The 12,157-nt window shown below is 48.8% G+C and overlaps 1 protein-coding gene across 2 annotated transcripts in view; it reads right to left on the reverse strand.

The window, feature by feature from the left end:
* Nucleotides 1–12,157, reverse strand: part of DENND2A (DENN domain containing 2A) — an 88,715-nt gene that overhangs the window by 20,846 nt on the left and 55,712 nt on the right. For both annotated transcript variants that reach the window (XM_049643038.1, XM_049643037.1), the window contains 2 exons: nucleotides 6,592–6,732; nucleotides 4,769–4,917 (listed from right to left, as the gene is read on the reverse strand). In XM_049643038.1, the coding sequence (XP_049498995.1) occupies nucleotides 4,769–4,917; nucleotides 6,592–6,732 (290 nt within the window). The remainder of the gene's footprint in view (nucleotides 1–4,768; nucleotides 4,918–6,591; nucleotides 6,733–12,157) is intronic.

Here is a 12,157-nt window from a genome sequence, read left to right on the forward strand (position 1 = left end):
GGAGTTTCTGTGCTTTGATCACTAGCTATGTCACTTTTTTCTTTTTTAAAAAGAATTTATTATTTATTAAAACAAACTTTTGAGACAGAGCAGGAGCATGAGAGGGGCGGAGAGAGAGGGAGACAGAGCAGGAGCATGAGAGGGGCAGGGAGAGAGGGAGACACAGAATCCGAAGCAGGGTCCAGGCTCTGAGCTGTCAGCAGAGCCTGATGCAGGGCTCAAACTCAGGATCCGTGAGATCATGACCTGAGCTGACGCTGGACGCTTAAATGCTGAGCCACTGGGGTGTCCCTATTTTATTTCTCATTTTAGAGAGATAGAGAGAGAGAGAGAGAGAGAGAGAGAGAGGAAGAGAGGGAGAGGGAAAGAGACAGAGCTCAGCACAGAGCCTACCCGATGTGGGGCATGATCCCACAACCCTGGAATCAAGACCTGAGACAAATCAAGTCGGGACGCTCAATGGACTGAGCCACTGAAACGCCCCACGATTTTATTTTTAAGTTATTTCTACACCCAATGTGGGGGTCGAACTTACAACCCTAATGATCAAGAGTCACATGCTCCACTGACTGAGTCAGCCAGGCATCCCAGCGATGTCACTTTCTTACAGGTGAGCCAGGCTTCCCTGTACTGGCTTAGCTGGCCTGTTAGGGAAGGGGTCACAACCGAGAAACCCAAAACTGAGGCCTCCAGAAGTAGACTGTTTAAGCTGTAAAAGGAGGTGCAGAGGGCCCCAGCTTTGGGCACAGTCTAGGTCAGAGGCCTGGGAATCCTGGAGAGGACCCACAACATGGTGTGTATTTGTCTTTAACCGAAGTGATGTTAAGAGGGGCATTCAATGAGCACACAGTTATTTCGGCATCACACCAGCTCTGAAGTGTCTAGGATTAGAATCGCAGACGCCAAGTAGCTGGGACAGGCTTCCCAGGTGATTTCTACTGAACAGATCAACCTGGGAGAGGAGAGAGCCTACCGAGGGCAGGGAGATGTGGGCTGGCAGTGCTGACCTTCCCTCATCAGCGTGTTCACAGAGTCAGGCAGCACTTGAGCTGGAGAGGTCCTGCAGAAATTAGATGATCCCTCCCCCACGGCACAGCTGGACACACGAGGTGGTCATCCCTGGGGATACTTTGGAAAGCACAGGATGCCTGAGGAGGGGAGTCCTAGGTCAGGAATGGGGCCCTTAGCAGGTTCTGGGCCAGGGTCACTGGGAGGGCAAGGCACAAAGGAGCACAGTCCCAGGAGGCCCAGAGCACTCTGACCGTGCAGCCGGGAGTTTCAGAGCTAGGAGAGAGTGTGGGGGTCATCTGGACCCACCTGCCTTTCCAGGCCCCAGATGAAGGCCATAAGAGAGGGAGAGCCTGGGGAGAAAACCACAGAAGTCTCAGCTTCTTCCGTAGACAATTCTAGCCTAACTGCCAAGCACAAAGGGGGTCTTAATGGCATGTTTTTAAAAAGACTTTCCTTATGGGGGCGTCTGGGTGGCTCAGTCGGTTAAGTGTCTGACTTAGGCTCAGGTCATGATCTCATGGTTTGTGAGTTCGAGCCCTGCATCGGGCTCTGTGCTGACAGCTCGGAGCCTGGAGCCTGCTCCGGATTCTGTCTCCTTCTCTCTCTGCCCCTCCCCCACTTGCGCTCTCTCTCAAAAATAAATAAATGTAAAAAAATTAAAAAAAAAAAAGAATTTCCTTATAGATTTCTGTAGGTGGGGTCACAGGCATGGCCGCCCTGCACCCTACCCCCCCCCCCCGCCCCCGACCAAATGAGGCCAGCTCCTCCTCCTCCTTCCTTCTTATTTTCTCTGGAGCCAGGCTGCCTGTGTCCCAGCTCTTCTACTAACCTCTGGCTTGCTTGAGCAAAGTGTCTTAACCTCTGTGTGCTTCTTAGTTTCCTAATAATAGAAGCTATGTGATTGAGTTGTCAGGAGCCTGAAAGAATACAGGTCAAACCCTTCCAAGAGCCTGGCCCAGAGGCAACATTCCAGGGCTCCTAACGGTTGCCTGTTGTTACTGTCCTCTGGCTCCCGCCTGCTGTGTTTCCTTCTTTTCCAGCCTCAGCTCTGTGGGCCTTTATTTATTTATTTTTCCACCTCTTCAGGTCTGCATGGAACTCGTGTTGGATAGAAACGTAAGTTATTGGGTAAGAGAGAGAACACTGTGAGCCATTTGTAACAGGAAAAGTACGGGTTGCCTTTGGGGCCAACATCACATGGGAGCCCAAGCAGGTCAGAATGACAAGGGACCTGGGTGCAGACAAGCCCTTGTTTCATAAATGAGGAGACCCAAGGCCAACAGTGGAGGATGTTCAGGCTTCCTCTCTCCTGGGGGCGGGGGGTGGGGGGGGACACCCCTAGGCCCCACGTCCTGTGTGATGAGAGATGGGCTGCAAGTCTGAAGGCCATGAAGGGTTTAAAAATGTAATTAAGATACTTTCCATACACACACACAGCAGTTAGCTGCACTGTGGCCCAGCCCTGGACCCAAGGACAGCACCAACGTTCTCCATGTCCCTGCAGCATCCACAGTTGCCATCTTACCCCTCTCCCCTCTCACGGGTGTTTGCTTGTCCAAGGGACTAAGTCTCTACCGGCAGAATACCAGGCATCATGGAAGCTGGGGACACTCCAAATGCCTCCAGTCTGACCACATTGGTGACCTGTCTTCCCCACAAAGCTGCCCAGAGCAGGAGGGGAGGGGATGGTAGAACTAACAAGATGCAGCCACTGGGCAGGGTCCATTTACAGCCATGGGGCTCCTTCTCTTTCCTTTGTCTCCTTACAGCAGTTCTGTGGGAGGGGCTTTAACCCATCAACCCAGAAATGTGTCCAGGGAGGGGGTGGGAGGGCGAGGTGGTGGTCTCCTCCCAGAGATCTCTGTCCTGAGCCCTTCCAGCTGTCTTGGTCCCCTAAGCCTGACACATCCACTCTGTTGCCCTTCAGGGATGCATTTGTCTTTGACCCTCTCTGTTCTCACCTTCTCTCTTGCATCGTACTTTGACAAGAAACACAGATGATATTTTGTGTTCTCCTCTGCCCGGGAGGAAGCCTGGGGAGGGCACACTCCTCTCCAGCCATGCCCATCAGCCTGGATTTTCTCAGGCTGGACCTTCCTGAGCCTAACATCTTCAGCCCAGAAGCAAGCTCCTCAGGGGACTGTCTGGCTCCATCTCCAATCCTGGTGGGCAGCACGTTTACTTGGCTGGCAATCGCTTCTAGCCTAGGCCTTTCTGAGATTCCCCACTCTCCCCTCCCCCACGGCCGAGCCTGAGAATTCTACTTCTGGGGGACAGAGTGGGGCTTCCAGAGAATACAGACAGCTACTAGAATGTCCATGAAATCCGACCCTGGCCACTGAAGGGTTATTACTCCTCCTCAGCTCCCAGAGCCCCAACCTTGAGAACTCTCCCGTCTGAACTCCCCAGTGCCCAGCGAGCTTGGAGAGCTGCCCGCGCCCAGCGGAGTGCTGGCCCGCTTCCTGAGCGGACCCCAGTGCACAGGGAGTGCAATAACCACGACAGTAAAAGTGAATAGCTCGCTAAAGGCCAGGGTGGGATCGGGCTGGGAATAGCCAAGTGGCTGCTATCCAGAGAGGAGCATCACCAAGATGACCAGATGGGCTGGCGCGGGAGGAGAGGACTGGATTCCATTTCCTACCACATTCCTGATGAACTCCACGTTCATACCTTCTGTCCTTGCCATTCCTCTTTCCCTGTTCCTCTTCCTCCCTTTTGTTTTCCAGACTTGGGAGTCAGATTTCCTCTGCAAACCACGGTTCTTTAATTTTTGTGTTTTTGGCATTTCTTCTCTCCAGATGGACTCCTCGGTTGGCCTCATCTGCTTTCACTGGTTGGCTGGCCCATCTCTGACTGGGTCCCACATCTCAGCCCCTCGTGGAGTTTCACTCACTGCCCGTGCCGCTGTGCCCTCAGCTCCAAAGCAAAGAAGGCTCTGATTCGGTATTTTGAAAGGAGGAAAATGCCAGGAATTCTTTTTTTTTTCTTCCTAGTTTAGAATTAACTCGAATCCCTACCTGTATCTCCTTCTGGCTCTTCCTTGTTTTGTGACGTGGGCTTTGCAAATCACTGAGTGTGACCCATAGGACGTGGGGGGCATCCTACCAAGCAGCGAGCAGGTGTGTGTGACTCTGTGTAATTTATTTTAGCACTGAGAGGAGGGGGCGTCTTTGGGATACATCTGTGCTCTAGCACAACCCTGCAGCCGTCTGTGAACCTTGGCTCCCTGCCTCCTCCTGGGCCTTCCTCTCTGGGCTCAGCTGCAGCCAACGGCTTTGCAGTTCCTGAAGGTGTCACGCTCGGCCTCCGGCCTCCTTGCCTTGCTCCTTTCGCCTGGAATGTGCTTTCTACTTGCTGTTAGTCTTAGGACTCAGCCAGAACTGGCTTCCTCTGAGGAGGAGGGCCCTCCTCCTGTCTAGAACACACTGCTCTGGGAAGCCTTTACAACACAGTACTGGGTGGTCTGCTTAGTTCTAGAACCGTCGGTCCCCCAGCACACGGCAGAGCGCCCAGCACACAGTGGAACGGGTGGAAGGCAGGCTGCAAACCAGGTAAGTGTGTAGGGAGGCGTGGGCTTACCCGGTGTTTCAGAACCGCTGTGCCTTACAGATCTCCACTCCTCGCTGCCCACTGACCCGCACTCTTCCCTCAGGGTGCTTCCTTGGCAGTCCCCGACAATCACCTGCCCTACACGTGCCAGCCAGCCCGAGACCGACTGTCATTCAGACACTTTAGTAGGAGAGGCCACGGTTGGTACCTGAGCTTGTCTGCGATGAAGATGACCCTCCTTTCCAGAAGCAGGGAGGCAAAAACACAGAGCAGGTGGCGGACGCTGAGAGAGGAGAAGAGAGACTCAAAGTCTACGTGTTCGAGCCGGGAGTCCAGCGGGCGGCACAGTTCAATCACCTGCCGGGGAACAGGAGCAGCCGTGAGGAGGGGCCGCACCAGAGGCCGGGGGCTCTGAGGTCCTCAGCAGGGGGCACCCACTGGCAGGGGAAAAGGCAAAGGAAACAAGGAAGACAAGGCAACTGGGGAAAAGAAAGATCCTAGGAGACTGGGGAGCAGGTACACTTGGAAGTGACTCTGTCACAGTTGAGTGTGAGGACAGTTCAGATGGAGGTGGGGACATAGGGTGGCAGAATCAATGGCCCTTGACCCAAAATGGCTGGTGGCTCTGGCTGGCGATGACATATGTGGACCACGCCCCTCCCTGGAAGTGCCATGCCTATTGCTATCCCATCACTTAGAGTCCCACAGGGAAGTGTCTGCCTCACAAGGGAATTTTACCTGCTGGAATGGAGTCATGGGCTCACGGAGAAGGACCAAAAGATCCAAGCAACACTTTCAAGACTCACTTCCTCTAGAAGGCATTTCTCAGTGAGCCCAACCCCATACCAGTCCCTTCCCTATGATGTGTCTTACAGCTTGTATGTTCAGTGGGCATAGTTTCTCATTCTGTACTTGTTGAAATGTTCCCAAATTCATCTCAAGTCACTACTCCTGTGTGTGCTTTTCTTCTTCTTTTTATTTCTTTTTTTAAAATGTTTATTTATTTTTGAGAGAGGGAGAGAGACAGAAAGAGCGCACACGAGTGGGGTTCGGCAGAGAGAGAGGGAGATACAGATTCTGAAGCAGGCTCCAGGCTCCGAGCGGTCAGTGCAGAGCCCGACGCGAGGCTCAAACTCACAAACCATGAGATCATGACCTGAGCCAAAGTCGGACGTGTAACTGACTGAGCCACCCAGGCGTTCCTGTTTTTCTTTTAATAGCTGACTCCTTCACAGTGAGCAGAGACCAGTGTTTTACTCTGAGCACCATGCCTGCCCGGTGTTGCCCACACAGTGGGGCACGTTAATGTTAATATCCCTATGGCCAAGTCGCCTATATCTGGTATAGGACAGTGCAAGACTCTCCAGCAACAGGGAGAATGCTTCTCTCTGCTCTGGGAAAATGAATTGTGGCAGAATATCCCCTTCTCATCCTCCCCTCCCCTGTCTCCAGAGGTGACTTTGCTTTTTCAAGGGCTTTTGGAAATAAATAGATACTCAGGCTGGATGGGATGTACCTTCTGATGTCCACAGAGCCATATAAAAGGAATGGGAAGGAGAAAAACAAAATCCTGCATTCAATCCCAACCCAGCCAAGGAGGGGAACATGCCTCAAAGTCCTAGACAGGTGAAAAAAAAGTAGTACCTGAACTTGTCTTCCCTGAAAATAATCTATCTTACAATATGAAGTTATAGAGGTGACGGAGACCAAAAACATAAATGGGTTCAAATGTTATCTATGAGTGTAATGGGCTATTAAGAGTAGCTAAGGATGTTCAATGCAGGTCCCTAATCTGTGGGGCCAAGGTCATGCAAAGAAACACCATATACTGCCAGGACATAGTTCTGGGGATGCTGTCTGGGAATGAATCCTCGAATGGATAGACAGGACTTGGGTGGATTTTACATGCACCTGAATGTGACATCAGGCGATGAGACAGACCACTGAAAGCCAGCCCCTTGCTTGGTTTACTGGGACTTGGCTGTCTGGGCCATTGTCTCCTCTAGGAGACAATAGGAATTGATGGCTTACCTCAGTTCCTGATCCTGGCAAGAAGTTCTTGACGACGATGGTCTTGCCCAGTGCTGGGAAAGGGGCCTCCATGACACTCCTCATGAGGGGCTGTACCAGGGCAGGAGAGATGCCTCGTCGCTTTTCCACCTCATCCAAGATCTGCAAGGGTCACCAAAGCAGCTTAGCTATCCTGATGTCAGGGTGCCAAGGTATTGCTCTGTTCTCGATGAAGTGGGCCCACCACAGCGACTGAAGAATTATGGGGAAGCCCTGCTGTCCTCATCAGGCCAAACTTTAAGCGTCTTTCACCCCATACGGTTTTGTCCCAAATCTCCTTTCTGTGTACCCCTCCTCTGCCTTGTGCCTTTGCAGTTCTTTCCACCAAGGGGTGAAGTTCCTTGACCCGCTTGACTTTGGGTTTGGACATGTAACTTACTGGGCTAACATATGCATTTTTAATGGGAGCGATATTGTCCCTAAGGGGATAAAAATTGGTTCTTGGGGATGGTGATGAAAAAAACTTAGATACTATAATGGTTTGTAAGCCTTGTAAGGGGCGACAGTACATAAAAAGATATACAGTATATCTGTGGATTTAAAGTTTCTCTGGGGGTAGCCATTAGGGAAATGCAGACACAAACCACAATAAGATTCCACTTAACACCCATTAGGAGGGCTATAACCAAAAGACGGACAATAGTAAGTGTTGGCAAGGAAGTGGAGACATTGGAACCCTCATGCACTGATGGTGGGAATGTAAAATAGCTAAACAGTCTGGCAGTACCTTAAAAGGTTAAACACAGTGTTACCATATGACTTAGCAATTACATTTCTAGACATTTACCCAACAGACATGAAAACATACGTCCACACAAAAACTGGCACATTAATGTTCACAGCAGGGGCACCTGGGTGGCTCAGTCAGTTGAGCCTCTGACTTTGGCTCAGGTCATGATCTCATGGTGCGTGAGTTCGAGCCCCACGTCAGGCTCTGTGCTGACAGCTCAGAGCCCGGAGACTGCTTCGGATTTGTGTCTCCCTCTCTCTGCCCCTTCCCCACTCATGCTCTGTCTCTCTCTGTCTCTCAAAGATGAATAAACATTAAAAAAAAAACAAAAAAACCTATTATTCATTGTAGCCAAAAAGCGGAAATAACCTAAATGTCCATCAGCTGAAGAGTGGATAAACACAATGTGATGTTCCATTATATGCCATAATCAGCCACCACAGGGAATGAGATACTGATTCATACTCTAGCAGGGATGAACCTTGAAAATACTAGGCTAAGTCAAAGACCCGAGTCACAAAAGGCTACTTCTTGTATGATTCCATTTGGATAAAAACTCCAGAAGAGACAAATCCATAGAGACGGAAAGCAGACTGCTTTCTGGAAGTAGAAAGTGACTGCTAATGGGTATAGGGGTTTCTATAAAAATGTTGATAAAAATGTCCTATAATTGTGGTGATAATTACACAACTGTGTGGATGTGCTAAAGGGTGAATTTTATGGTTTACAAACTTCATCTCAATAAAACTGTTATTCTAAAAAGGTCTAAATGTAGGACCCTCCATAATCTAGTTGTGGATCAAAGAGTTTTAATAAAAATGCCATTTATAGGGGTACCTGGGTGGCTCAGTCAGTTGAGCATTTTTTTTGTTTATTTAGAGAGAGAGAGAGAGAGAGAACACAAATGGGGGAGGGGCAGAGAGAGGGAGATACAGAATCCAAAGCAGGCTTCAGGCTCTGAGCTATCAGCACAGAGCCCGACACAAGTATTGAAGACAGGAGCTGTGAGATCATGACCTGATGCTTAACCGGCTGAGATACCCAGGTGCCCCATCTCTCTCTCTTTTTTTTCATGTTTATTTATTTTTGAGGAGGGGGACAGAGAGAGAGGGAGACAGAAAATCTGAAGTGGGCTCTGTGCTGACAGCAGAGAGAGCAGAGAACTCGATGCAGGGCTCGAACTTACTAACCGTGAGATCATGACCCGAGCCTGATGCTTAACCGAATGAGCCACCCAGGTGCCCCAAGCATGGAACTCGTGATTTTGGCTCAGATCTTGACCTCACAGTTTGTAAGATTGAGCCCTGCATCGGGCTCTGTGCTGACAACACGGAGCCTGCTTGGGATTCTCTCTCCCCCTCTCTGTTCCTCCCCTACTCACGCTCTCCTTTTCTTTCTCTCAAAATAAACAAATTAACTTAAAAAACCCATTTATAATAATATCACGTGTAGGTATTGAACTCTTGAAATATGGCTAGTCTGAACTGAGATGTGTGTTATAAATGTAAAAACACTCAGTAGATTTCAAAATACAGAATTAAGAATGTAAAATATCAATGACTATATTGATGAAGTGCTGAAATACTAGCATTTTAGATATATGGGTTAAATAAAATTTCTTATTAAAATTAAAAAGATTGTACGTGTGGCAGTTCCTCAAAAAATTAAATATAGAATTACCCTACCATCCAGGAATTTCACACTTAAAAGGGTATGTATTCCCAAAATTTGAAAGCAGGGACTCAGACATCTGAATGGCCATTTTCAGGTTAGCATAATTCACAATATCTAAAAGGTGGGAACAACACAAATGTCCATCTATGGATAAACAGATAAAGAAAATGTGATATATACAAGCAATAGACTGTTATTCAGCCTTAAAAAGGAAGGAAATTCTGACATATGCTCCAATATGGATAAAGCTTGAGGACATATGCTAACGTGATAGAAGTCAGTCACAACAGGATAAATATATGACTTCATTTACATGAGATCCTGGAGTAGTCAGACTCACACAGACAGAAAGTGGAATGGTGGGTGCCAGGGGCTGGGGAGAGAAGGGAACAGGGAGGTTAGTGTTGAATGGGTGCAGAATTTTAATTCAGGATTGTAAAAAAATTCTGGAGATGGATGATGGTGATAGTTGCACACAATGTGAATGAACATAATGCTAATCAACTGCACACTTAAAATGGCTAAAATAGGGGCACCTGGCTGGCTCAGTCGGTAGAGCAAGAGAGTCTTGATCTTGGGGTTGTAAGTTCAAACCCCACATTGGGTATAGAGATTACTTAAACATAAAATCTTAAGGGGCGTCTGGGTGGCTCAGTCAGTTAAGCATCCGACTTTGGCTCAGGTCATGATCTCCGGGTTTGTGAGTTCGAGCCTCACGTTGAGCTCTGTGCTGACAGCTCAGAGCCTGGAGCCTGCTTTGGATTCTGTGTGTGTGTCTCTCTCCCTGCCCTTCCCCTGCTCATGCTTGGTCTCTCTCTGTCTCTCTCAAAAATAAACATTAAAAAAAAAAATAAAAAAAATAAAATCTTAAAAAATGGCTAAAATAGTAACTTCTATGTTATGTATATTTTAGCACAATAAAAAAAATAATATGACAAAAAATTAAAAAGAATTTTATGAGGGGAGGCAATGAAGGAGGAAAAAATCTTTAATTTTTTTTATTTTTTAATGCTTATTTATTTTTGAGACAGAGAGAGTGCAAGAGAGGGAGGGGCAGAGAGAGGGAGACACAGGATGTGAAGCAGGCTCCAGGCTCTGAGCTGTCAGCACAGAGCCTGATACAGGGCTCAGACTCACAAACCACAAGATCACGACCTGAGCCCAAGTCGGACATTCAATCGAGTGAGTTGCCCGGGTGCCCCAAAGGAAAAAAAAAACCTTAGAACTCTGGCTAGGTGGTAATAACAAAAGGATGAAGAATTCTGAGGCAGAAGTGACAGCGTGCTAGGTCTAAGCCTAGGCCTCAGGAAGGCTGCCTTAAGTGTCTCCGCGGCCTTCTGGGGCTTCTGCCACAGCCACGGGAACTGCTGGAAAACTGCACAGGCCAGCTCGCTGTCCAAGGAGGATGACAGACATGTGAGCCAGCCCCAACCCTAGCCTTGCAGCCTACAGCAGAGACCAGGCAGCCCAGGTCAGCCAACCCCCGGCCTACCCACAACACAAGAGTGAGCCCAGGGGTGGGGGGAAGGGGGAGATGAGCTGAGCTGAGCCCCGGCCGACCTGCAGGTCTGGAAGAATAAATGATTGCTGCTTTAAGCTACTCTGGTTTGTTACAAAGTGTGACTGTAGTCATATTTAATGATATACCTTTCTTCAGAGATTCTGAGAGGTGTTCCTTTTTTTTTAATGTTTATTTTTGAGATGGCGGGGGCGGGGGGGAGAGCGTGTGCAGGACAGCGGCAGAGAGAGAGAGGGAGACAGAAGATCTGAAGCTGACTCCAAGCTGACAGCAGACGGCCCGATGTGGGGCTCGAACCCATGAACCATGAGACCATGACCTGAGCTGAAGTTATACACTTAACCGAATGAACCACCCAGGCGCCCCTGAGAGCTGTTCTTCTTTTTCTTTTTATATTTTATTTATTTTTTGAGAGAGAGAGAGAGAGAGAGAGAGCGCGCGCACAAGTGGGGGAGGGGCAGAGAGAGAGGGAGACACAGAATCCAAAGCAGGCTCCAGGCTCTGAGCTGTCAGCACAGAGCCGGATGCGGGGCTCGAACCCACAAACCATGAGATCATGACCTGAGCCGAAGTCAGGTGCTTAACCGACTGAGCCACCCAGGCACCCCTGAGAGCTGTTCTTCTTAAAGATGATTCCTCTTCCTTTGTTTTTTGTTTTTGTTTCTTAAGTAGTCTCCAGGCCCAATGTAGGGCTTGACCTCACAACCCTGAGATCAAGAGCTGCATGCTCTACCAACTGGGCCAGCCAGGCGCCCCTGATTCCTTTTTCTGTACAAAAGGACAATTTGTCATTTTAGTCATCCTTGTCCCTCACCTGGAAATAGGCCGAGTTTATAGAGATCAGTTCGCTAAAGCTCTGTTTCTGGTTCTATCCAGCATATTTGCTGTGTGGTCTTTGGCAAGTTATCATACACACCCTTCAATATCCCCAGTAACAAAACTACCATGAAAACACAGAACTGCACACATACAGTATGTTAATACGTTTACTTGCTTGTCAGCCCCTGTCTACGACAAAACAATGGGGCTCATGTGAATTCCAAAGCTGCCACTGGACGCTAGACTAACTCATGGGAGCGGTTCCACTTCTCCCTTTCATAAGCATTCTCTGAACAGCAAAGGCTGTGACCTACAGCCTTATTTCCATGTTTAAACGCCCCCTGGGTGGGGGGGGGGGGCGCCTGGGTGGTTCAGTCTGACTTTGGCTCAGGTCATGATCTTGTGGTTTACAGGTTTGAGCCTCATGTCAGGCTCTGTGCTGACAGCTCAGAGCCTGGAGCCTGCTTTGTGGATTCTATGTCTCCCTCTCTCTCTGCCCCTCTCCTGCTCATTCTCTCTCTCTCTCTCTCAAAAATAAATAAAACATTAAAAAACAAATTTAAACAACCCCTTCAGAAAAGACCCGCATGAGCAGCAATGCATAGCTTTCCTAGAGTCTGCAAATGACCAACTTCAATGTGAAAGGCTTACCACCTCACTGAAGTGGAGGGAGGAACACAGACAAGTTGATATCATCCTTTATTTCTAACAGACTTGAATAGAAGTATAAGTTCTACCAAGGCAAGAGGTTACACCAGATCAGTAGAAGTCAGGCTTCCTCTGAG

This window comes from Panthera uncia, chromosome A2 (assembly GCF_023721935.1).
Source record: "Panthera uncia isolate 11264 chromosome A2, Puncia_PCG_1.0, whole genome shotgun sequence".
In the NCBI taxonomy this organism is placed as follows: domain Eukaryota; kingdom Metazoa; phylum Chordata; class Mammalia; order Carnivora; family Felidae; genus Panthera; species Panthera uncia.